At 42.6% G+C, this 26841-nt stretch overlaps 1 protein-coding gene across 1 annotated transcript in view; it reads right to left on the reverse strand.

The window, feature by feature from the left end:
* The window catches only part of LAMTOR3 (late endosomal/lysosomal adaptor, MAPK and MTOR activator 3), a 354081-nt gene that overhangs the window by 237428 nt on the left and 89812 nt on the right, over positions 1-26841 (reverse strand). The window contains exon 2 of the mRNA XM_044061131.1: positions 22754-22799. Coding sequence (XP_043917066.1) covers positions 22754-22774 — 21 coding nt within the window. The 5' untranslated portion in view covers positions 22775-22799. The remainder of the gene's footprint in view (positions 1-22753; positions 22800-26841) is intronic.

Raw genomic sequence — 26841 nt, forward strand, 5'->3', positions numbered from 1 at the left:
TATCAGTGGAAAGGCATACGTAAACATTCCTGTCCAAGGAAATGAAAATGCATCTGTTTTCAGGCCTACTTGCAAGGAATTCTGGAGCAGAATTTTTGCCAGTTGATTGCTGTGAATGGGAATTCTTACAGAGTAAGAGTATGCTGAACTGATATTTCCTAGGCTGCCCATGGATAATCTGCACAGAGGGTAAGATCTGAATCCCCCACCATTTGATTGCGTACATCACTGTGGAGTTGTCAGTAATCACTTACAATGGCCCAGGGGATCATAGATGACTAACAGAGCCAAGAAAATTTATGACTGCCAATATCTTTTTTATGTTTGTGTGCTTTGGTCTGTCTTTTTTGTTCCAAAGACCCTGTAGTTTTACTCCCACAGATACTGCTCCCCAAGCAAAGTCTGGGTCATCCATAGTTACAGACTGTGAAGGACCTAGATAGGATAACTGGAGACCTGGATTTAGGCAAAACTGTTCTCTCCACAAAAACAGTTCCCTTCTGACACATCCCAAAATTGGAATCTGGAAAGTCAGGGAATGCTGATGTTGACATTGAAAACATACAGATTTCAGATATAACCAAATCTTTTTCATGAAGAGGCTGGTTAAAGGAAATATGAGAATCATCAATGCCTCAAATCCCAGTATCCTGAGAAATTCCCCTCCCGAAATCTTGGGGTGAGTGAAAATTTCAGGAATAGATCGAAATATTGTGTGTGTGTGTGTGTGTGTGTGTGTGTGTGTGTGTGTGTGTGTGTGTGTGTGTGTGTGTGCGCATGTGTTGGGGGGGGGTCTTTGAACTGAGATATCTGGGAGACATCCCAGGAAAAGAATCCTGTGAAAAGGAGTCAAACAAGACTTTTGAATGTTCTCCTGAAACCCCAGTCATTGAAGGAGAGCTCTTACTCAGTTGCAAGATTCCTTAGACTTTGAAAAAAAACCTGCAAATGTAAATAAGGGAAAATGTGAATACCCTGCAGTTTACAACACACTATCACTGGAGCTATACAATTTGTAAACATCCTAGGAGGAGTGGTTAACCACAAGGGGAATACAGAGAACTGAAAGTATAATCACGATACAGAACATAAATGTTAGAAATCTTGGGCTATAGGAATGCAATGGTAAGCACCCTTTAAATCCAGAGCTACTAAAAAACAAAGTGTGGAATCAGTGGTAAAAGGTCATGTAGGGATAGTATTTTGAACATTGGGGCTTTCACAAACTGATTTAGAAAGGTAAGATCTAAGACTGGTCTTCCCTCGTTACCAAAAACACTCAAAAACCTCTCTCTGTAAGAGAAGGTGAGCAGCTTCTATTACACCTACCCCCATGTCAGCAGAGGAAAAATTTTCGATCCTGTGGATGAAGCGGAATCCCCTGAAAGGGAAAAAAAGGGACTCCCATTGCCATCTCTACACTTGATGGATCACTCTTAGAACCCATTTGTCTGGGGTGATCTGTTGCTTAAGACAGAAATGGAGAGCTGGATTTTAGGGGAGAGATTTAAAGGCTTGCCTGGGTGGGAAAATCACTATTCGCAAAGAGTCATTCAGACTTGGACTGCCCTTGTTTTTGGAGTTTCTTTACCAGTAGTTTGCTGCATCTGACTGATTCTGAAGTTTTGCATCTATCTCAGCACCTAGTCACCTGAAGAGAGAGAGAGTGAGAGAGAGAGAGAGAGAAAACCGGTGCAGTTTTCTCAAAATCATTTCCCTGTTATGTTAAAATATAGGATATCATCCTTAGACTGCTTATGAGTCTTATAAAAAACAAATTCTCTATTGCAAAAATTGAAGAACAAGACATAACAGCTGCAAACTTAATTCTTAAAACGCTATCCTTTAAGAATAAAATGAACTTGTATGTCTTGGATACCATCACAGCTATAAACCCCCGCCCCCAAAAAAAATCTCTTATTTTCAGCCTATTGGCAAGGAAAAAAATCAATCTATATTGTCTGAAGATAAAAGACTGGCTATAAAAAACACACTTAAGCTAACCCCTTTCAAAAGTTTAATCTATACCCAGGTTATGATAAACAATAACGCTTACTATACACCATCCGTTCTAAATAATTTCAATACTAAATATTCACCATTCTGCCCCTTTTGCCCAAATGAAAAAGCAGATATTTTGCACATACTTATCTTCATTGTATTTTTCTTTTTTTTTTTTCTTGCTTACTTCTTGTAATTTTTTTTCTTACCTATATATTTAAAATTCAATAAAATAAATTTTTTGGGAAAACAAATAATTTTCTTGTTCAACAAACTAGGAATCTTCAGAAAATGAAGAATTCCTTTTTCGCTTAACAGTAAAATTAGGATGAAAGTGGTCAAGAGCCTAGACCAAGTCCTGAGCTCAGCCCAATAATCCATGCTTGTCTAAAGTAACCGAGACATGGGGAAAGTTGAATATTTAACTTTCTGCTTCCTTGTGACAAGGATTTCCACAGAAGCAGGCCGACCTCTGTCAGGCACCTCACCCCAGGGTATGGGCATCCCAGTACAACTCGGCAGATAAGCAGTCCCCACTCCTTCCTCCAAGACAAACAAGAATGGCTTTCATTCCCATCAAGGACACTCAAACAGCCACAGAGGATGTGTCTAACTCCCACTCCATGGCGGCTGAAGGGACTACACCAGAGGAAATGAAGGCAGAGGATGAATGGTCTGAGGAATCAAAAAAAAAAAAAAAACACAAAGAAAAGTCATTCATATATGTCTGAGCCAAATTCACAGCAAACTGAAGGGGCAAATGCTGTCTGGAAATTTTGCAGCCAGAAGGAGAAAGAAACAAGGAACCAGCAAAGTAAAGTTGAAAATGAAGCCTGAAGCTCGGTTAACAGTAGTCGGTAATAAAACAGAGTATTAAAAGGGAAGTATTTTAAATTTAAAAACACAATGAAAAGCATAACATATGCTTAGCCCTAAAATCATTTAAAAGTTTTTACCAGAAAAAAACAGTACACTTTTTACAAGTTTTCAAGCAAAAGTAAAAAGTAGCTCTTCACAGTTTAAACTGACTGCAAAGTTATGTGACAGTCCAATAAACATTCAACGCCTAGATAAAAATAACTTACTTCACAGAAAAAAAATTAATTTTTTTCAAAGTTAAAATGTAAAAAGTCCCCGGGGGGAGGGGGGGACTACCTGCCCAGCAATGTCAACACACTAGAGGACTGACGATCCTCAAAAGCCAGCAAAAGAAGCACACTTTTCAGCGGGAAAAGCTCTGAAGGTTTTGGCACCCAAACTGTTAATTTTCTACAGCTTTGCTTGAGCTGTCAACAGGAAGTATTCCACAATGCTAAGGCTACTGCAGCAGTGATCAAATGAAGAACATCTCTGCCTTGCTACTGTGTTAATCAAAATCTTGTGTAGAAGCAGAAATCATAAAAAGGCCATAGATGCCTTGGTTCATAAGTTGGTTAAAGGACAATTTGTTCGATTGTCCTATGAAAATTAAAATGACTACCTAATAATGCTTTGAGAAGGACTTTCTGAATCAGATGGAATGTGGGAAAGACAGATTCAATGCAGAACAATGGCATCCACTGTCCATATGGTCTCATAAGGAAAGATGGAACCAAAGACCTGAAGCTCTTTGTTGGAATATCACAGCATCTGGCTTCAATTCACGAGACAGACTTTTTTGTCTGCAAAAATGTTTTGTAAACCCAAGAAATACATTGCTGAGACTTTGAGACTATACAGAAAAGGCTAATGACAGAAGACAAAAGTCCCCTTGTAAAGACAGAAAGATCTGGTGCATCTCGTGTACCATGAAACTGTACTACTGTATGTGCTAATTTGAAGGTGACTAGAATGCCATGCTGTCAAGGGCCTTTACACTGCTTTCACTTCTTTAAGGTTGAGGTAATGAGAGCCCCTTCTGCAGAGTCCAGTTCCTTGAATAAAAAACCTGCTGACGTGGGCTCCTCAAGCTATCAGGATAAATATGGGCATCCATTTAGTAATGTTCTCAGCCCTAATTTCTTTATCCAGATGCAAAATTCTAAAATCTCAATGCTCCACCAGACCATCCAGTGTTTCTTTCTGCTTATAGGTTAAATTATAATATTTTGTGCCCAATTTGCTCATAGTTATTTACATTTTAGTAGTGTCACTCCCCCTCTGGCAAAATCATAAGTTGGTTAAAGCAAAATTTGTTTGATTGTCTAGAATGGCCTCTAATGAGGGGCAACTGATTGTTAAAAGGCTGAGAAAGATGTTTGTAGAAAGGGCATATCCAGCTGAATTGGTTGATGATGTTATAAGACAGGTAGTGAAGGAAAGGCAAGGGCGATTTACACTCATTTTAAAGTGAGGGTTGCCAAGAGGTTGGAAACAGTAGAAAATAAGGTGGATCTGATTTGAATTTAATAATAGTTTTGGCATTAAAGGACATCATAAGTAAGAATTGAGATGGTGTTTTGGATGTTTTGGGTTAATCAGTAAATTTGGAGACCATCTTAAGTTTGTGTACAAGAGAGGAAGGAACTTGAAAAATATATTCGAAGAGAAGAGCAATAGAGCTGATGGTAAGGTTAGGATGTCTAAGTGAGGGACTTGTCCGCAGTGTCGCTTTATTTATGAGAGCACAAATATCACAGTTGCCTCTTATCCCAGGGTGTTGATTGGGAATGGTCAGTTTACATGTAATACTGTGGAAGTGATTTATTTGGCACAACCCATGACGTGATGCATTACATGCTGGAAAAACAGAAAGGATGTTGAGATAAAGAATTTATGAGCATATCTATTCTATAAAGAAGAAAGATGTTAGAAATTCCCTATATAAAACACAGTAAAGAATGCACCAATTTTAAAAAATATATATTTTTTGTTTTGGAAAGGGTTTCACCAGATGTTAGAGGTGGTGATTGGGAGTATTTAGAAAAAAGTTAACTTGTATGGCAACTTAGATCAAATGTTACTCAAAACCCTGGTATTAATAATAAGGTTTCGATCAACAGTATTTTGCAGTTAAAATCAAGTTGTGAAAACAATTTTAAGGACATTTTATGAACTCATTGGGATGCTTTTTGTATTATTGACTTTTAATATAAATTTTTATATAACTATCTTTCATAAAGTATTTTGAGCCCCTTTATTTTACAAATATATTGCTATTATTGTTTTTGAGGTACCGTATCTTTAAATCTGCTTTGGAATGAATGTTGAAGTAATTAACTGAGTTACTTTTTCAACGGTCTTGGTTAGGTTATTTATAAATATGGTTGAGTGCAATGGTTTAAATTATTCTGATGAAATTCTGTAGTGAATGAATGAAAGCACTTAATTTTGAAATATTTATGTAATTAAAGCTTCTTGTGATGACTTGGTAGCAATTTTATTTTATAGATATTCGTTTTTACACTGTGGTGAAGCTTTTGGTTATTCTTTCTCACACAACCCAGCAGTACCTCTGATTTTAGCTTTGACTTCTCTCATTCATACCTCCCTTCTCCTCAACCACACCTCCCAATAACTGAAGCTGTTAAAAGGGAAAATAGTGGAGAAGGTTATTTCACTTTTAAGCTTTTTCTAATTTCTCCATTTGCTGCCATGACCATTGTTTTGTTCGTACTCAAGTTCAATCAATATGCCTTCAGTTTTGCATTCCAGACCCTTATCATTGGCTGAAATTCCTGATCAGAGTCTGCTTATAGTGTTGCATCATCGGCATACAGCAGCTTTGTTGATTTGTTCCCTCGAACCTGTTTACTGATGTAGTCCTTCACCAATATAAGTAGGAGTGAGCTTACAGCGGAACCCTAATGCACACCCAGTCCCACTAGGAAAGTACAGTTGTGTACACTTACCATAAATGTACATGTTAAGAGTGTATTCACTGTTGCAGTCATCACATTTGGATTATCTGCTTACAGTAGCCCTCATGTCAGCCTGATTAAAGTATTAGGTCCTGCGTCGGTTGCTGTCCCTTCTTCTAGGACGTCAGGGGTATAAAACATGCAGCCGACGCCATTACATCAGTTTTTCTTGCCCCAGATGTCAGGTGCCTCCCTAATGGGAAGCAATTAAATCTATAAATATACAAGGTTATACTTCCAACAAAAAAGCAAATACACCAAAAAGCTTTTGAGCATAGTAAAGTAGAGTAGAGGTATAGCCGAAAGAAGAAAGGGGGCTGGAGGGAAGGTAACCAGGACTGCAACAGTGAATACACTCGAACATCTATATTTATGGTAAGTGTATACAACCGTACTATGTTCTTCGTGTTTCACTGTTGCAGTCATCACATTTGGGTATATTCCCAAAGCTAAGGATGGGAGGAGGAATTTAGATAGCATTAGGACCAGCTATAAGGCCCTGCAAGACTGCAGTGGCAAATCCAGCTCTGGATTTAGAGAAAATTGGCAGATGGTAATGCTTGGTGAAAGTATGTACTGAACTCCAGGTAGAAGCTTCTAGGATGTCCCTGGTAGGGACGCCTCTCTGAGAAAGGCTGTAGAGGTAGATGCAGCACTGACTGAGTGGGTCTGATCCCCTGTGGGATAGGTTTTCCATGGTGCTTGTAGCAGAAATGAATGCAATGGCCTATCCATTTTGAAATGGTTTGCTTTGAAATAGCCTTCCCCTCTGCCCCTGCAGCAAATGCCACCAGCAGTTGGTCAGATTTCCTTTGAGGTTTAGTCCTGTACAAGAGAATCTTAGTGGTCTGTGCACGTCTAAGGAGTGCAGTATCCGTTCCCCTTAGTTCTGTGGGTTAGGAAAGAAGGTTGGCAAAATGAATGGACTGATTAAGGGCCACAATGGATACCACCTTGGGCATGAAGGAGGGATTGGTCCTGAGGGACACCCTGTCCGCATGAAAGATGATGAAAGGCTCCACTGCCATGAGGGCCTGTAATTAAGATACCCTTCTTGCTGAAGTGATTGCTAAAAGGAAAGCTGTTTTCCAAGAGAGGAATTTTAAATCTGCAGTGGCAGCTGGCTCGAAAGGAGGAACGGTGAGCTTTTCCAATACAAAGTTAAGGTCTCAGGCTGGAGTTTGGGCTCTCCTGGGTGGTTGTAGATTTTTGGCCCCTCTAAGGAACTGCTTAAGCAGTGGATGAGAGAAGAGGGGAGGTTTTGTGTTATAATGACCTGAAATGGCTCAGGTGTGAATTTTGATGAAGGAGAAAGACAGGCCCTTGTGAAGCATCTCGGTTAAGTATTGTAAACTCTGAGGTAAATTGGGCACTGCTGTGGTCATCCCTTGAGATTGGTTCCAGGCACAGAATCTTTTACATTTTTCAGCATAAGATTTTCTAGTACTAGGCCTCCTTGCCTCTAAAATGATATCCATCACTGGTTTACTGAGGGATGGTAAAGGAGAGATTAGGTAATTAGCCAGGCTGCTAGGTTCAGTGTATGAAGCTGAGGGTGCAGAATCTGGTTCTCCTGCTGAGACAATAGAGTAGGAGTCTGAGGCAGGTGCCATGGGGCCAAAAGTGACACACTGCGCAAGAGGGGGTAACAGTGCTGGCGTGGCCAGTCTGGTGCAATCAAAATTGTCCTTGGTTTTTCTTGTTTTATCTTTAGTAGTACTTTGGAGAGGAGAGGCAGAGGAGGAAAGGCATAAACTGATGGGTATTTCCAGCTGAAGGACAGAGCATCCTCTTTCCAAGCTTGCTTGTGGGGAGTCCTTGTGCAAAATTTGTCTAATTGATAGTTGTGGGGGGGAGGCAAACGGGTCTATATCTGGGCTCCCCCATTTGCTTGACAACATGTTGAAAATCCTTGGTTCCAGCTTCCACTCATGTGGGTCCATGAGGTTTCTGCTTAGTTCGTCTGCCACTGTATTTCGTTTTCCTGGCAGGAATTGAGCTTGTAGATTCACTTGGTAGCTCAGGGCTGTGTTCCACGATGCCATGGCTAACCTGCATAGGGGCTAAGAATGTGTACCCACCTGCTTATTTATGTACCACATAACAATGGTGTTGTCCATCTTTACCATTAATTGTCCTGAAAGAATGTGGTCCTTGAAGGCTGTCCGAGCATGCTGTATAACTAACATTTCTTTTTGATGCAAGTGCATTTGACTTGGGTTCCATTTGCCCTGAATGCACTTCCCTGCCAGGTGAGCCCCCCCATGAATAATCTGATGCGTCTGTTAGGGTTTGGGTGGCAAGGGGTGGTGTGAATGGTAGTCCCATGTTTTGGTGGCAGGCCTCTACCCACCAAAGAAACTCTAGGCGTAGGCAAGGCATAATAGGAATCATTGCTTCTAGATCTGAGAATGTTGACACCATAGGCTTTTTAGATACCATTGTAGTTTCCTCATATGCAGTCTTACATATGGAATCAGAAGAATGCAGGAGGCCATGAACCCCAAGGCTTGTAGTATTTGCCTCACATATAGCAGGGTTTTTGTGGCCAATTGTTTGAAGTAGGTTGTCAAATGAATTTGTTTCTCTGGCATGAGGAAAGTCATCTGGGAAGTTGTATTCAAGTCTGCTCCCAGGAATATGATTGGTTGACAGGGTACCAGGTGTGATTTATTTTCATTTATGGTGTACCCCAGACAAGTTAGAACCCTTTGTACAAAGGCCAGATCATTCAAAAGTATGTCCTGGCTTTCTGCCTGAATTAAACAATCGTCCAGGTATGGGTATATTTGAATATTTCTTTGCCTGCAAAATGCGATGACTGGGGCTAGGCACTTTGTGAGGTAGTAGATAAGCCAAAGGGCAGTGCAGAGAACTGGTAGTGATTATAGCCTGCTTTGAAGCATAGGTATCTTCTGCAAGATTCCCTGATTGGGATGCGCAGGTATGCTCCTTTTAAATGAAGAAGTTATGTACCTACCATAACATTCCATGTTAGTTGTCTTCATCTCACCTTCTTTCTTGCTGGTTGGGATCGGAGCCGACTCGGCCATCTTCTATAGCTCGAGAGCTGTTTACTGGCTCGAGGCTACGCTAGCTACCCAGATCTCATTTGTAATAGCCAAGCCCACACATAGCCAGAGAATCAACCTGTCCAAACAAACAGGTTGAGCATACCTGTCATACTCTCTAAGTCAGTAGAGGAAACAAACCAGAGAACACTCAGCCAGTGAAACCAAAACTCCTCTCAATCCAATAGGACAGGGGGATGGAGGGTGGGACGCAAGAAAGAAGGCGAGATGAAGACAACTAACATGGAACGTTATGGTAGGTACATAACTTCTTTATGTTAAGTTGTCTATCTCGCCTTCATTCTTGCTGGTTGGGACAGCGTCCCTAGCACCTACAATCCTGGGCAGCTCATTGGAACAGACTCTTCAGAACAGTGGAACCAAAGCCAGCTCTGCTCCTGGAGACCATATCTAGCTTGTAATGAGAAATAAAAGTCTGAGGATTTGCCCACGTAGCGGCTGCACAGATAGAATCACTGGGCAACCTAGACTGAAACGCTACAGAGGTGGCAAAGGCTCTAGTGGAATGACCTTTTGGTTTGATAGGCAACTCTTTGTTTCTCAGTTGATAAATTAAAGTAATAATGTGAAACAACCACCTGGATAAGGTCACTTTGGAGACTGGACGACCTTGTTTGCCCAGAGCATAGGAAAGGAATAGTTGGTCTGATTTCCTTATGTCTTTCGTCCTATGCAGGTAAAAACGCAGTTGTCTGTGAACATATAATTGATGTAATTTGTATTCTGCCTTGTTGGTGTGGTTGGGAAAAAAAACACGGGAAGGTCTATGGATTGATTTAAATTATTTTCTGAGCAGACTTTCGGAAGGAAAGAGGGATTAGTCCTCAGAGCTACCCTGCCCTTATGAAAAACTCTGTAAGGAGGACGGACACATAGTGCCTGAAGTTCAGAGACACGTCTGGCTGAAGTAATAGCTACCAGAAAGAGAGTTTTCCAAGATAGAAACTTAATGGAGCAGAATGCTGCAGTTTCAAAAGGGGGCAAAATTAAGGAGGTTAGTACCAAATTTAGGTCCCAAGGAGGAGGGAGATCTCTCACTGGGGGTCTAAGGAGAGTAGTCCCTCTTTGGAAAGCTTTACATTGCTTATGAGACATGATGTTTGCATTAGAGAAACCAACATGAAAGTTTGAAATGGCCGCTAATTGAACCCTGATTGTAGCAGAAGCGGACCCAGAATGAAAACGTTCTGCTAGGAACTCCAGGATTTCGTGGACTGGGGCTTAAAAGGGATCTGTGTTCCTAGCCTCTGCCCAACAAGAAAAATATTTCCACTTGCTAGCATAAGTCCTTCTAGTGGCGGACTTGTGCGAGGAGACAATAATTTCATGTATGGCTGGGGGAATGTCGGGAAGCCTGGCTACGGTTGGAAGTGGAGCAAGCAAGCTGTGAGCTGGAATGTTTGGAGGGATTGATGCAACCAGCCTGACTGATGAATCAGCAAATCTGATATAGGATCCAGAGTCCAGGGCTAATCAAAAAGGTAATGGTGCAGGAACGGAAACCATATCTGTTGAGGCCAGTAGGGGGCAATGAGGATCATTTCGCAACCCAATGATATTGCTTTCTGTACGAGTTTCGGTATCAGGGGAAACGGAGGGAAGGCATAAAGAAGTCCGCGAGGCCAAACGTGGACTACAGCGTCTCTGGGTGTGTGACCTGGAAGCAGAAGGGAGAAGTAGTTTCTGCATTTGCTGTTGAAGGGGCTGGCAAAAAGATTGCAGCAAGGCTGTCCCCCCATTTGCGAAAGATAAGATTCTCAACTTCCTGATTCAGAGACCACTCGTGAGGCATGAGAATAGCTCTGCTGTGCATGTCCACTATGACATTGGACCTTCCAGGGATGTGTGTCGCAAAATCAGAAATCGTTGGGAGGAGATCGCCCACTGCCAGAGTCTGAGAGCTTCTCGACATAGGGGGTAGGACCTGGTTCCGCCCTGTTTGTTGATGTACCAAACCACTGACATGTTGTCCATTTGAATTGCAATGGTCCCAGAAGGGAGAGATTCCTGAAGAGCTTGCAATGCTAGGAGCACGGCTCTCATTTTCTAGGATGTTTATATGCAGATAGTACTCGTGAGGCTGCCAAGTGCCTTGGACTGTCCTGCCCTGATAATGCCCCCCCACCCTATCAGGGAGGCATCTGTGGTTACTGTGGCAACCGGAGGGGGCTGAATGAATGGTCTGCCCTGAGAGACTAGTGGGGAAACCATCCACCAGGAAAGGTGCTTTTTGCATGTGTCTGTAATCATGAGCATGTGAGACTTGGGCAGCTGTTGAAAAGACCACTGGGTGAACAGAAGCCACTGAAGAATTCTCATGTGAAAGCGGGCCAGAGGGACTAGAAGAATTGCTGCTGCCATGGAACCCAGAGTTTGAAGAACCATCCTGACTTGGACCCTTTTGCACTGCATTAGAATTTGTACTTGCTGTCGAATTGTGGTCACTCTGTCTGGCGGTAGCCTTGCTGACATACTCCTTGTGTCTAGGTCTGCTCCTATATAGGTAATAGATTGACAGGGCAACAAGGCAATTTTTTCAAAGTTTATTGTAATGCCTAGCTGGGAACAAAAAGTGATTGTGTAGTCCTTGGCTTGTAGAAGGTGATGGCTGGTAGTAGCAGTAAGGAGCCAGTCGTCTAGATATGGAAACACCTGGAATCCTCGACGTCTCAGGTGAGCCATGACCACTGCCATACATTTGGTGAACACCCTGGGGGCTGTGGTGAGACCAAAGGGCAGAGCTCTGAACTGGTAATGACTGGCTCCCAGCCGGAAGTGAAGGAATCTCCTGGAGCGCCTGTCCATTTTGATGTGGTAGCATGCATCCTGAAGATCTATGGAGCACATCCAATTGTCCTGACCCAGAAAGGGTAGAATGGACTGTAGCATGACCATCCAAAACTTTGTTCTTTGAACAGACTTCTTTAGTCTGCAGAGATCCAGAATCGGTCTCCAGTCCCCTGTCTTTTTTGGTACCAAAAGGAACCTTGAGTAAGTTCCGGATCCGTGTTGGTCTGCTGGGACTTCCTGGATGACTCTTTTTCTAGCAGTCTTGAAACATCTATGACTGCTTGGTCCCTCAGATTGGGTGAACATCTGGAACGGATTTGCTTGACGGTAAGGGGGGTTGAGAGAAGGGAATTTTGTAACCTCCGGATATGACTGACTGTACCCATTTGTCTTGCGTTATATTTTGCCAGGCTTTTGGGTACAGTGAAAGTCTTCCCCCGACTGCCTCCAGAGGCGGGCAGCCCCTCAGGGATGCTGGAAGGGCTTCTCAGAGAAGGATTCTCTGCTGCCCTGGCTCTGCGGACCCCCTCTGCCATGACGGCGGCGTCTGTTGTTGTTTCCTCCTCTGCCCCTAGAGGAAAAATCGCTACGTGTGTCGGGCGAGGCTCCCTGGGATTTTCGAAACCACATTTTACCACTCTTCTGACCCTTGGGGTATGGTCTGGAAGGAGTGGAAAAATGGACTCCCACGGCAGAGAGTCTTGCCTTCTTGTTCACACCTAGTGAGAGTGTCTTTCACCTGTGGTCCAAAGAGAAAGGAACCATCAAAGGGGGTGTTGGTGAATGACGCTCTAAAGGGCTCTGCAAAATTACACAGCCGCATCCATGAGTGTCTCCTAAGGGCCACGCCTGTACCTGCAGCCCAACTCACACCATTGGCTGCATAGAAAATGAGCCTCATGGAGAAGTTGACTACAGAATTAAGGGTCTCCAGCTGAGAAGCCACTTTAGCTTGAGCCCCTTCAGCTGATGGATCCTGAAGGGTATCTCAGAGCTCTTTAAGGAGATCCCTCTGAAGTTGGGTAAAATGGCATAAGTAATTCAGTGACCTCATAGAAAATGTCGCTGAAGCAAACATTCGCTTCCCATAGCTATCCATAGTCCTGGACTCCTTGTTAGGAGGATGGACAGACGCAGAAGTTTCCGCTAACTCTTTCTTAGTGGCTGCTGCTACCACCATGGCATCCACAGGAACACCTTTAGTAAGGAACTGCTTATCAACGGGTGCAGTGATAAATTTGCTGGGTCTCCTCGGAGTTGGTTCCACTGTATTTGTAGCTGACCAATCCTTTCAAGCCACCACTGACATGAGTGGATCGAAAGGCACAGAAACCCAGGAGGTGGAAGGTCGGGAACCAAAGGCATCCAGGAATAAAGACTCATCCTCGGTAGGGGCTAGGGGAGTCCAGTTCCCCCTCTGCTTAAGCATTTCTAGGATGTCCGAGAAGGAAACATCTTCAGAGGGGGATCTCGGGGACCCTTCCGATTCATCTAAGTCTGTATCAGAAGTGACAGACTCAGAGGAGTCAATGTGCTTCCTCTTGCACTTCTTCTTCAGAGGGGGTTCCTCTGAATGATCAGGGGAGGCCTCGGAAAAAGAGGAAGCACCCAATGGGGTACCTTGGAGTGCCGGTTCTCCACGCTTGGGGTCTGGAGGAGGAGCAGAGGTTAATGCAGGCACTACAGGGGACGGAGCCGATGGGGTCAAATGTGGAGCTGACTCAGTGGCCAGAACACTCCTCATGACATTGAAGGCATCCCTGCCACGATGCCAAGAAAGCTTCGGTTCCGAGGAAATCGGAATCCTTCTCTGCACCAAGGGAGACGGCTCCGAGGCCGATGTAGGAGCCGAGCTCACCTGCACTGAAGCTTAGAGAGAGAACGGGGTTGGACAAGGGTTCGATGCCACTTGCCCCCTCTGAGCCGACGAGGGAGCCTTGGCCCCCAGATCCCTCGACGGACGGCACCATCAAGGGAATCGGAGCCGACGATGGAACCAAAGGAGGGATAGTTTTCGGAGCCGATGGTTCCACAACTCGAACCCCAACGAACTCCAGCTCCGAGCTCAATGGAGTTGAAGGAGGAATATCAATAGCAGTGGATGGAGCAGACACCTGTTGAGGAGGGCTGGACGACATCTTGGCAAGTGCCTGCGACTTCAGTAACCTACTGACCACTTTCTCCACGTCGTGATCCGAGAGCCTAGAGGAGTGGGGGGATCTGTGACTGCGCACACTTTGCAGCAGAGGATACAGAGGAGCCGAATGTATGGATTCTAATGAAGGGGACCTCAGCCTCTTGTGGCTCCGCGACGGCTGCGAGGACACTGATGAGCCGACGGGGAGACAGTCTCCTCAGTTCTGACCGGAACCGAAGTAGTCAGTAAAGTTTGAACCAATGACGGCTCCGAGCTCGGAGCCGACAATTTGGTCAGTCTTGGGGATTTCACAGGCTGAGCCTTGGCCGGTGAATCCTGGGGCTTGAGAAGACCCCTCAGAATAAGTTTATTATTGCGCTCCTGCAGAACTCTTGGACTGAATACATGGCATATGGAACAAGAGTCCTGCAAGTGCACTGTGCCTAAGCAATAGACGCAAAAGTGTGACCATCTGTCAGAGACATTTTCTGACAGCATGAGTCACGCCTTCTTGAATCCAGACACTTTGGATTCTTTACACATACCCAACAAAATAACCCGTAAGACACTACACTGAATTTTGGCTAAAAGGCCGAACGGTGATAACAGAATACCAGAACACTAATAACAAAGGCAAAAAACACACAGTAAACTACAGCTAAAGATTGTTTGTTTTTTTTTTTTTAGGAAGCCTCCAACTTAAACGGCTACCTAACAATAAGAAAGAAAGAAAGGATTAAACTAACTGTAACCTACAAGAAGGGATAGGGGGTGGGAGAGGGGGAGAACTCTCTAATTTAAACGAGTTCTAAGGGAAGGACTACCAAGAGACTAAACTAACACTAAGTTACAGACTACAACTTAAAACAAGAAAAAATCTCAGTAGAAAGATTAAATTGACTAGAAATTGTTAAAGAAGAAAGTTATACGAGCCTGAGCCAGTAAGAACCACCCCTCGCAACTGAAGTGGCAAACGAGATCTGGGTAGCTAGCGCTAGGCATCATGGGATAAGGGGTAGCCTCAAGCCAGTAAACAGCTCTCGAGCTATAGAAGATGGCCTAGTCAGAACAAAGGATCAGCTCCGATCCCAACCAGCAAGAACAAAGGTGAGATAGACAACTTAACATAGAGTGTTACCATCCAAGCATCTTTTCCTAGCATAGGAAGCAACTGGTGAAGAGTCAGCATCTCGAATTGTGGAATCACCAAAAAGGTGTTTAGAGTAGACGGGTCCAGAATAGGACGCCATGAATTGTCTTTTCTAGGTACTAGGAACATTCTGGAGTAGAAACCTTGTCTTTTTTCCTCTTCTGGTACAGTTTGAATTATGTTTAAAAGGGAGAGTATTTGTTTTTGAGCCTTTGCCCACTGATTAAGGGGTAGATCTGACCAACCTTTTGGCGTTGGTAATGTGTGGAAGTGAAATCTGTATCCTTGGGACATTATATTTAAAACCCATTTGTCCTGGGTAGCGATTTCCCAGTTTTTGGCCTGTAGACCAAGCTTTCCCCCTAAAGGAGCATTCAGTTGAGAAGTGCTTGGAAGTTTTAAAATCAAGTCATCGAGACAGTTTTCCATAGGGGGAGTCTTATTACTCCAAGATTTGGAAGCGGAAGCCCCCCATTGCTTAGTCTTGTGCGTACCCTGGGACTGAAACCTGGGATTTCTGTTGTGTCTGGGTTTGGACTGAGAAGGCCTGGAAGGAGCCGGAAAGGACCAATTCTTAGAGGGCCAATGCCTACTAAATCTTGGAGGCTGAACTTGTAAGAAATCTTAACAGTTTGCATATACTTAGCTTTATCTTCCATCTTTTTAAGAACTTCTTCAGCTTTGTTGCCAAACAGGTGGTCCTGATTTAAGGGTGCATCCAACAGTTTAGCTTTAACATGATCAGGCAAAGATTGCTCCTTAAGCCAAGCATGCCTTCTGAGTACAGACCCAGTGACAGCAGCCCTGCAAGAGGCCTCTAAAGAATCAAACCCACATTGCAAAGTATGTTTTCCAACCTGTTCAGCAGAATGCATTAAATCCTGTAATTCCTTATTTTCAGCACAGTCATGAATCATCATCATTTTCTGTTTAAGCAATCCAATAATATGTTGTTGATACTTTAACATATGAAACTGACAGTTTAAGGCCCTAATGGCCAAGGTTGCAGAAGTGTAAACCTTCTTACCCCATCTATCTAGCCCCCTGGAATCTCTATCAGAAGGGGTAGGGTTTTTGGCAGTAGAGGCCTTAATGCCCTTGGGTCCCTGTGAAATAGTCTCTGGATCCGCAATAGGATTTTTAAAAAGGAACTTGTGAGAATCAGGAACCCTGTAATATCTGTCAGGTGTAATATCTGTCAGGTTTTCTAGGAGCAGGAAGCAAAGAATCAGGGGCCAAACTAGATTCTGAAAGGGCATCATCAACAATGTCTGGTACAGGAGGTATAGCTAAAGGCCTATGCTGTGGCAAGAGTAAGAAATCCCTAAACTTCTTTTTCGAATCAGAAATATCCTGGCTTTCCCAGTAGAAATGCTCCCTTAGAGTATGCAAGTTTTCACCAAAAGAAAAATCCTCTGGAGGGGAAGCAGAGGGAATAGAGTCCACTGCATCAGAATCCTCATAAGTAGATAAGGGTAAATCCAGATCAGAAGAATCAGAAAAATCAGAATCCTGGTCAGAAGATTCATAAACAATTTCTGTCCTAGGCCACTTAGAAGAGGGTGGTTGGCTTCCCTTGATTAAAGTTATAAGATCTTCAGCCATTCTTATCATTTGTTTTTTAGGGATAGAGGCCTGATCATGCGGCCTGGGCATCAGTTTTCTAGGCATGGTTCAAGGTTTAGGCCTTAAAGAAAAAGGAGTCATTGGTTTAATATGCAATACATAGGCCTGAATACACCCTCAGAAGCCGGTGCCTGCACAGCGGCTCCAGACCCATCCAAGGTAGAGACATCCACAGGTTCTACAGTTGAAGCATCTCACGGCATACCAGACTCCGAATGGGTCTCAATAGAGGCCTGCAAATCAGAAATAGCGGGCATCAGGGGCTGCAAAAGTGCCTCACTGAGTACCAGCGAACTGGCTTAGGAGAAGCGTCGTCGGCAGCTTTGGACCTAGGCAGCCTGTCTCTATCTTTATCTTTGCGTTTTTTCGGAATTCCGGTAGTCGGATGGCTTATCGACAACATTTCTGGATAATTGAACCAAGAACTGAAATATTTAGAGGTGAAAATATACCAACGACAGATAGTGCGTTGATTAAATAAAGCACAAAACCGACAGCAAGGTATGTTGTGATCAGGGCCTAGGCAAGGACTACAGTATGAATGAAAATTTTTGTGAGGTTTTTGCTTTCCACAAGAAATGCAATTACTGACATCGGTAAGGAGCAAGAAAAAAAGTTTCCCCAACGGGGTACTTAGCTTTAGTTGAAGACTTCGGTTCTGAAACTCGAAAAAGAAAATTTCAGGAGTCGGCCGACCGGCACTTGCGAACTGCTTCGACTTCGGGCACCGCACGGCAAGAAAGACTGATGAAATGGCTGAACTGCATGTGTTACACCCCTGACTACCTGACGTCATGGAAGAAGGGACAGCAACTGACGCAGAACCTAAGACTTTGTTAATCAGGCCAACTGAGGGCTACTGCCAAGCAGATTACGCAAACGTGATGACTGCAACAGTGAAAAACAAAGAACATCTCCTCTGTAAATTCAAACACTGTTCATAGGTTTTGTCACTGGGTGCTTGTACATATCCTGCACTAATTCTACCACCATTTCTAAGACTTTCCACTTTCTCAGGACTGAACAAATCATCTTTCATAGGACACTGTCATATGCTTTCTCCAAGTCTAGGAATGCCCAGTGGAACACTTTCTTCATCTCCAGATTCTTCTCCATTATCTGTCTCACATCCTGTTAGTTGCATTGCAATCCGATATGAATCCAAACTGCTCCTCTAACATCCTACATTACTATTACTCTGTCTATTTGTTAATCAATCACCATCTCCAGCATTTTGGTGCAATGTGACATGGGTGTATTACCTCTGAATTTCCCCACCTACAGACTACCTTTTTTACTTTTCTGTCATTGTCTTGAAACCTAACAAACCTACTTTATACCATCTGCCAAGTCACTTTCTAGAAGCTGCTACTTTCTTTGACACCTTGCTCTTTGCCACTGTGACTGCTCTCCTAGCCTCCTTTCGACACCAAAGGAGTATTCCCTTATGGCCCAAGCCTTCTTTTCTCTCTCCCATTTCTTCCTGTACTACTACTTTCCTTTGGCAACTTTCTGATATCCCAAGTTTGTCAAAAAAAAAAATGGTAAATGGGTATGTGTGCCATGAAGTGAATATCAAAAAACTGCCATCCAAAGACCAAGTGAGCCTACCAATGTTACTTAGGAATGTAGATACATATCTCTCAAATGGTTTGAAATTTTTGTAGTAAATTTCTCAGAAAAATATGTCATGATTTTCATTAACTCCACGTTCTTAGCAGATTATTTCACATATAAATACAAATTGGGGGTTGGGAGTTGGCTTAATTGCTAAGGTGTTTACCTTACAGACACAAGGAACAGGGTATGAGTCCCACCTTTGGGAAGTGTGGCTAGGCTTAAAAAAAAAACGTGTGGTCATTAGCCTAGTAATTACCTACAAACACAACTTAATTATAATGTATTATGTTACTGACAACTCTAAATTAGTGGGAGGGGTTAAGCATAAATCTAGTAATCTATGAAATCCTCTCCCTCGAGAAAATGTATCAAATTGTACTCCTGGTGTAATGATAAAATAGTACAAACTTACTCCTGGCAGAAGTTTTATACAAATGTTGGTTCCCACCACCCTTTGTGCACAGAGTCCATCACAGTTGAATATGGCCATTTTATTAGGATGAATCAACTTCAACTGTGATGAGTCCAAATAAAATGCCTACAAATAAAAACCATTATGATTATTCTTTGAGCCACACTTTCCTCCACCTTCCGCTCACACATGCATATGCACTCTACAGTTTCCTGGAGTTCATTAATTCCAATGCCCTGAACCAGCTCGTTCTTACCCCCACTAGAGGTAGCGACATCCTTGACCTGGTCATTACTAACATGGGTGACCGTTGCTCTACACCAATAGTCAGCTCCTCCCTGGTTAGATCTGACCACAAACTAATCACCTTGGAAATCCACACCCCCCTCCCCAAAGGTAACCACCAAGAAAAACTACTCCAAAGCTAACTTTGGGCTCCTAAAAACAGAGTTGGCTAACTTCACAGCACCCATACAAATGGAGAATAGTTGTGCAACCGCAGAATCATACACCAATGTACTGTACAAACATGTACACAAATGCATGGATCTCGCCATATCCAATAGAACCTAGAAGCTCTCCTCCAAATAAAGGAAGTCAATCAGGTGGTCCCCTGCCATAAACAAACTCTACAACAGGAGGAGGAAACTGATGAGGAATAAAGTGAAGTCCCAAGACTGGAAAAACTCTCTTATTAGCCTTAACAAAAAGTTGAGATACCTCATCAAATCCTCTAAAGCTAGCTATGAAAACAGAATTGCAGCAGATAATAAAGACAACCACAAGGCCATCTGTAGTTATAAAATGAAATCTCCATGGCAACACCCAGACTTGCTCTGAGCTACTGCACAATGGTACCTCCTATACCAAGCCAACAGATATTACAAGTATACTGGCCAACAGATTAAGTGTCAACTTTACCCCCCCCCCCCAAAGGACCAATCACAATGCCAGTAGATTGCCAGGCACCCAGTATTACTGCTGCACAGGTTTAAACAGCACTGTCCAAGGCCAAGAATACAGCTTCTATGGGACCTGACAATATTCCTGGTTGTGTTCTACATGAACTACAGAGTGAACTGGCACCTTACCTGTGTGCCCTGTTCAATCACAGCCTCACCTCAGGCTTTGTCCCTACCAAGTGGCACACTGCTACAGTCATCCCTCTCCACAAAGGAGGAGTGACTACAGACCCTGGACCTAATAAACAAGGATATAAAGAATCTCCAAACTCTGGATACCACACAGTTTGGTTTTGTGAAGGGTAGATCATGCCTACTCAACTTGGTCAACTTCTTTTGAATCAGTCACCAGAGCTGTGGATGAAGGCAAGGTGGTTCATACAGCCTACCTTGATCTAGCCAAGGCTTTTGATACCATTCCCCACTCAGGAATCATAGAAAAACTCACTAAGCTTGGCATCAACCATCACCTGCAACAACTGGAGAGGCCGCAAAAGTACCTCACAAAGAGGTTCCTAGGCCTTAAACACTTGTCCGATATGGACAGACTCAAAAAACTCCCAACTATTCTCTGTCTCATATCGTCTACTTAGAGGCAATCTCTGCTTGACTTACAAAGCCATGTCTAACCCAGCTCTGTTAGAAATGCTACAGCTAAAGAAATCCCAATCCCTCCAGACCACATGCTCCAGAGACCTCAACCTCATTACCACAATTAACAGAACATGCTGGAAGGACAGGTTCATAACCCAGAGACTGCCCATGCTATGGAACAGACTTCCCATACATGCCAAGCAGAGCACCTCACTGACCCTCTTCAAGAGGAACCTTGATGAGTGGATGGGAAACAAAAAATTCACCCTGAAGATAACTCCAGTGTCTTTACTCAACAGAGGCACTGGGAACCAAGGTTGGGTGAGACTATGCCAGGGTAATCCTATGGCTAGGCTTGTAAAGGCCCCAGGGCCATTAGCCCAGTACACACCTATGAACCACTAACAAAACAGATCAACGACCATAGCCAAACAATAGCACTTTCATGTAAAGACTGCTCTGGAATTTGATAAACTAAGAAACAGCAGTAAATTTATTTCATCCAGTTTCACAAGCATACAATTCTTAACAAACCAATGATCTTTTTTTTTAAATTCACACACATCCTCCCATGAAAGACTGCTGCCTTCTGCTTCAATAAACAGAACAGTCCAACTAAAGTGACTATTGCCTTACAAAAGTGCCCTAGAAAACACTCAAAGTGTCTGAGGTTTGCAACTCTAAGAAGACAATATCAAATCACCTAGCACTAATAATGAGGGAAAGGGCCTGGTTCTGTAGTGCAGAGGGATGGCACTCTTACTGCAAACCAGCCAACCAGGGTTCAGTTACTGGTCCCAGTACCAAAGGAGCCAGAGGGATTAAGAGGCATAGCCTGTTTGCATCTCCCAGGGGGTAGGAGGGATTCACTTGCATTCAGGGGCATTCTGTCTGGCCTAATCTCCTTAGTGGAAATCAGGGAGGCTACTACTCATATTCCAGGGGAGGGACAGGCCCTCTTGGAGGGAATACCCACTGCAGAAGTTAGGGATGTCCTTAGTATATGTTCCACACCCCTGCTCCATGCCTAGCCAAGTATGTGCAGCTAGGGTCAAGGAGAAACAACATGTTTGTCTGTGTGTGTGTGTGTGTGTGTGTGTGTGTGTGTGTGTATTTATAGACATATATATATGTGTATGTGTGTGTGTGTATATATATATATATATATATATATATATATATATATATATATATATATATATATATATATATATATATATATATATATATATATATATATATATACACACACACATAGTTATTGATGGTTGTCTACATGACAGCTCTTCCTGGTTGACCATCCTCTAACTGGTGAAGGGGAAAGAATGGGCTAATAAACCAAGAGGGGCCTGATGGCTAACAAGGCTACAAGACTGCGGGAGTTAAAAAGGTGCAAAAACAAAAAAATGAAGGGGCTGGTGGGACAAGTATACTACTGAAGAACTGACTTGTGAGAACCTGCTCAGAATGAGATCTTTGGGCAATGCTAGAAGGGCTGTATGTTAAGAAGTTATCAGATTTAAGCCTTAGCAAAGGTATGTGAACTGGTAAAAAAAAAGAGCAAATATCCTTACAGATTCCTGTTATTCCTTTAGAGTGATGCATGAATCTGGCCAACTCCAGAGACAGTAGTATTTTAATCTCTGTTCTGGTTGATGTTACAAGAGTCACGTTTGAGTCTAAACAGTTTTATGACCTCAGTGGCATTGGAATAAGGGCAGTCTTGGCCACTTATGTTATATTGAAAGGAAGGTAGTGGAAAAAAGCCAAAAGTAGGGCAGTGTAGAAAAGAGAAAAATGAAAACTTTCTTGATGGTGTTGGGCCAGTGTGGGGAGAAACACGGAAGGGACTTTGATGTGTTCATTTTCTTTAGCAAAATACTTTCAGATTTGGTACGCAAAATGATGTTAAGAGCACAGGAAACAAATTCCTAAAGTACTGTGAAATTCATTCAGCCCCAGAATGGCGTGCACTGAGGAAGATGACCAAGACAGAAATGCCCTAGAGTGAAAGAAACTGCTAAATCGTGCTTTTTAGTACACAAAAGCATGGGGACTGACCTCTAGCATGGATTACACTCTGGGGAAAGAAATATTGCAGTCAGGTTGTAATCATCTTTGCAGTGTGAAACCACAAGGGGGTTTACATTGCTCATGATTATAGTTGGAGCGAAAAAAAAAAAGGCTTGTGAAGGGGATTATGAATAGTGGGTATATGTCAAAACAGCCAACTGCAGCTTTGGATTGATATGATAAGCAAATGCACCTTCCAACAGCAATTTTTTTGCATGGTGGCAGAATTAAGTACTACTTGTTAAACTACATACATATTTTCTTCACATTTTCTGCTTGAAAATTTATTTTACAACTCCCTGCATAGACAGAAAAAATAAGTAAATGAAATGACTCCAAGCTGTAACAAATTAAGAGAAAACACAATATCATAGATCCATAGCACAACTGATGCAGATCCATCAAAACATTCATGCTTCCTTACAGCACTCGTGCTACAGCAATAATGTCTACTTACATCAGCCATATTTCCAGACATAAGTCTTCTGTATATACTGACACACCTGAAAAAGATTAAAAATGTCAGAAAAAATTAATTTACATTAAATCAAAGATTTACAGCAATTGTAACAGTCCAAAGTTCAAATGTTTAGCTTAAAACCTTTGAAAAGGCTTCATATGCTAAATTTAAAAATATTTCCATATGCTTATGAAAAGCTTTTTTTACAAAAATACAGAACTGTCTACTTAAATGGTATTGCCTGACTGAAGTAAGTGTTCACAGGTCTATAGTTGCCATCTTGCTATGCATCGTTTCTTGTCTTTGAAGAGCTTTAACTCTCAAGTGTCCCGATTTGCAACCTGGTGCACACGGATGGAGCCCTTACTGCAACCCAGATGACCTAGGTTTCAGTGATAGCTAGTGACTTCCAAGAAAACGTGGCTGAAAGAAGCAACTGAATGTGTGAGGGATACATTACAGAAAGTTCGATGCCCATTTACTTGTGTTCACACAACAGATGGGGTGATTCACTTTCATCCACAGACTGCCTCATTACCCACTCATTCGAGCTGCTTTATGGACAGAATGACTGTGAACAACAGGGCAGTAGTCCTAGATAAAGGACATCATGGGACCCCTCCCTCTATTGAACAATGGTAGCTTCTGTACCATTTCAGTGTCCCTTCCGTGTTTCTCCCCACACTGGCCCAACACCATCAAGAAAGTTTTCCTTTTTCTCTTTTCTACACTGCCCTACTTTTTGGCTTTTTTTCCACTACCTTCCTTTCAATATAACATAACTGGCCAAGACTGCCCTTAAGTAAGTGAATTAAACAAGGTGTTTAAGGATCGCTGAGCTCCCAAAATGTCATAGGTTCTATATGATCGAAAGTGTATCTTGGTGCTTATTCAAAGCTTTTGATTCAATGATGTTTTGAACAAAAATCATAAGTACAGACAGAAATTCAGTCTCGTTTATTTAATTTTATTTTTCTACACTATTACTGTCATTCTGACAGCTGTCCCAGTGGCCCACTTCCTTCACTGGATCTACCAGTACTCCAGATCACCCCCCACTCCAACACCTAAATTTGAGCTGGGTTCATCAAAGATCTCAGAGTGTCCCAGAGAGTCACTGTCCATCTTCTAGCTGTTATTTTTCCCTTATAACCTATCCTTTCTTCCCCCCACCCACCACAGTTCCTGTGGTGAAATCAAGGGGAGGTATTAAAGGGATATGTGAAAAATATTGCTCTACCTCAGAGACAGCGCAGTCATGTCCCACTGTATTTCTTAATTTGAACAAGCCCCCTGATAATGACATCCCCAGCCTCCAGCACTGTCCTCCATCAGAGACACCTACAGGACCCCTCCCCCAGGGATGGTAATGTCCATTCTTCCCCTCTGCTCCACCAGTCAGCTGGTCCATATGTGGACAGGACTTTACTCCTCTGCACCACCAGAGCATCAATTCAGTCTTATTTTTGCTTTCAAAGAAAAAAAAAGTCCTGTCCAAAGCTGACAAAGTAGTAGTTTCCAATAAACTGAGAAGACAATTACTTGCAAGAGCTTATAAATCCTATGTGGACAAACTGCATGCCTTTCTATCCCTCCCCCAAAAAATAATTATCTTCTGAGTACACCTCTGGTGTTATGAAAGTAAAAGTGCAAAGGGCCAAAGGCATGCATTACACAGTTCAGAATCAGCGAAAGGAAACCAGACTACCTGGATAAGATGCACACAGAGACAATAGTATATGCGTCCAGAGTACCTGGATAAGATGCACACAGAGACAAGAGTATATGCAGGTGCTCCAATGAAGGATTCTTAGCCAAAAACTGAACCACAGAATCAAGTGTTGTGAAATGACAAAACTATTCACTGCTTCACTGTGTAATAATCAGTAGATATCATACACATCCTGCCCAGACTGCAACATTGTGTAAATTGCCACTTATATGACTGTGTAAACTTCAAATCTTTGCTTGTAATCAAATTAAATGTTTAAGTAACAAGTCAGGAATATATTTCAGCTTGCTGATGTCAGAACCGTACAGTACAACTCCCCCCGGCACACACACAAGGGATATAGCCACAATTCCAGCCACTTGTATGACTGTGCACACCATAGATCTCTGCTTGTAATCAAATGAATTAATAAATACACAAATAACGACCCAAGACTAAGATTTCTGCCATCAAAACCATACAATGCAACTCTCTCTCTCTCTACATACATTTCATACATATACATGATGCTGCACAAATGTCTCTGATTTTGGCTTAGAATCTTGCTTTTTCCCTTCTAATCCATCCTGGTAATTTGGAAGAAAAAGGTCAATTGCATTAACTACCTACCTAAGTAAATAAATAAATATAGTCGTTAGCACTGCAGACTTTTTTATTGCGGAAAATACCTGTTAAATCACATTCTCCTACGCTATCAACTTTTCAAAGTCAACTGTATTCATTTTCAAATATGTTTCTAATTTACCTTGTTTTCAATTATTTCTGGAGAGTACTACTTATGGTTTTGGCTGGCATATTTAGTCTTTCAGCCTTTGTTACTTAATACACAGATAAAGTATCATCTAAAAATAAAACAATCTGGGGCAGCCTGAACCAAAAGGAAGTAGTGCTTGTTGCTTCATACAGTAGCTCAGTCTCCTATGAAGCAGCATCCTACTGCTTCAAAACTGCAGGAAGACCTGTGATAACACAGGATTGTTTTTATATCAGCCCTGTTAAGAAGCTTTTTTAATAGAATGGAGAACTCTACTCATGCAAAGTCCCAATTCCCCCATAATGGGAACAATGACTCTCTCATTTTAAATGACAAACATAAATAACATTTTTTGCTTTAGTTTTGTTGGAGGGGTTGTAGCCCTAGGGCCAGTATCACAAGCTGCCCCTGCTGCATTGGAGGAGCCAGGAAGGGAGAGGGGAAGAAGGGGCATGGTCTACTTAACTCTCCAGGGGTGGGTGGAAAGGGGTTTGTTCACAATGGGATACATGGAGTCAGTGACACTTTCTTGGTGAATAGTGGAGAAGCCACCACTTGTTCTTCCTGAAGAGGGTCAGGGCGGTTTGGTGGGTGTCCCCTGGATAACCCACTGCACCTCCCTTCCTAGTACTTTGCCAAGTGTGTGCAGTGATGGGTGGAAACAGAAAAGGTGAACCACCATTTATGGCCACCTAAATGACAGTCTCTTACTGGCCACCATTTTCCCCACTAATAGGAAATGATTGGGTCCACTGATCAGGAGGGGCCTCATGATCAGTAGGCAGCAGGGGTAAAAAGGGTCCTGATTTGCTTTGAGATAGTCAAACTTGCAGCAAAAAACTGCTCCAGCTCTGTATTTCAGATTTAGCCATTAGTGGTCTCAGATTGCCTAAGCCACCCCTAAACTGGCTGAGGTCAGTGAAAACTACACAGGCAGTTCAGGCAATCAGAAGGGTGCTTTGGAAAACCCGTTACTTGCACTCACTGCTGTTTCTGGTTACAGCCTGCTTTCAATCACTGTCCCTATTCATGCAATATTTTACATGTTTGCACTTTTCTTCTGCTTGTCTAAAATAAGTACAAAAATAAAACTTTCTCTAAAGTTGCTAAGCTTTGCTGCAGTCGGTTGGTTGTGTGTGTTGTGAAGGCTGTAAGTATGCCTACTGTGCTGTTTGTGTTTGATTTTTTTGTCGTTTTTGATGCATGGAATTAAAATTCACAGAACCAAGATTCAATTTCAGACTTCCTTGCAGTTAAATGGTATTTACACATTAGCACATAAAATGCCTATGGCTTGAAAGCACAAAAAGTTCATAGCCTTTCCCACTACCTTCTTAACTAAGAAGACACCCCTATATAAAAGGCTCACTCATGCCAAAACTGTCTTTTCATCAATGGAGCCACAATTTATGCACTGGGGAGGGGTTCAGTTTAGTATACAGTTCTCAAAGCACACACCGATTTCCGCAAAGTTAAGTACTTGCTGCGTAATCTCAATGGGTATCAACAGAGTTGTACCATAGACTCCCCAAATTTACTGGCAGCAAACAAATTACTAAAATAAAGATTATTAACTCTGGCCATTTTGATCCACTTGCT

Source organism: Protopterus annectens, chromosome 2.part0, assembly GCF_019279795.1.
Source record: "Protopterus annectens isolate FY-2018-M chromosome 2.part0, PAN1.0, whole genome shotgun sequence".
NCBI lineage: Eukaryota > Metazoa > Chordata > Ceratodontiformes > Protopteridae > Protopterus > Protopterus annectens.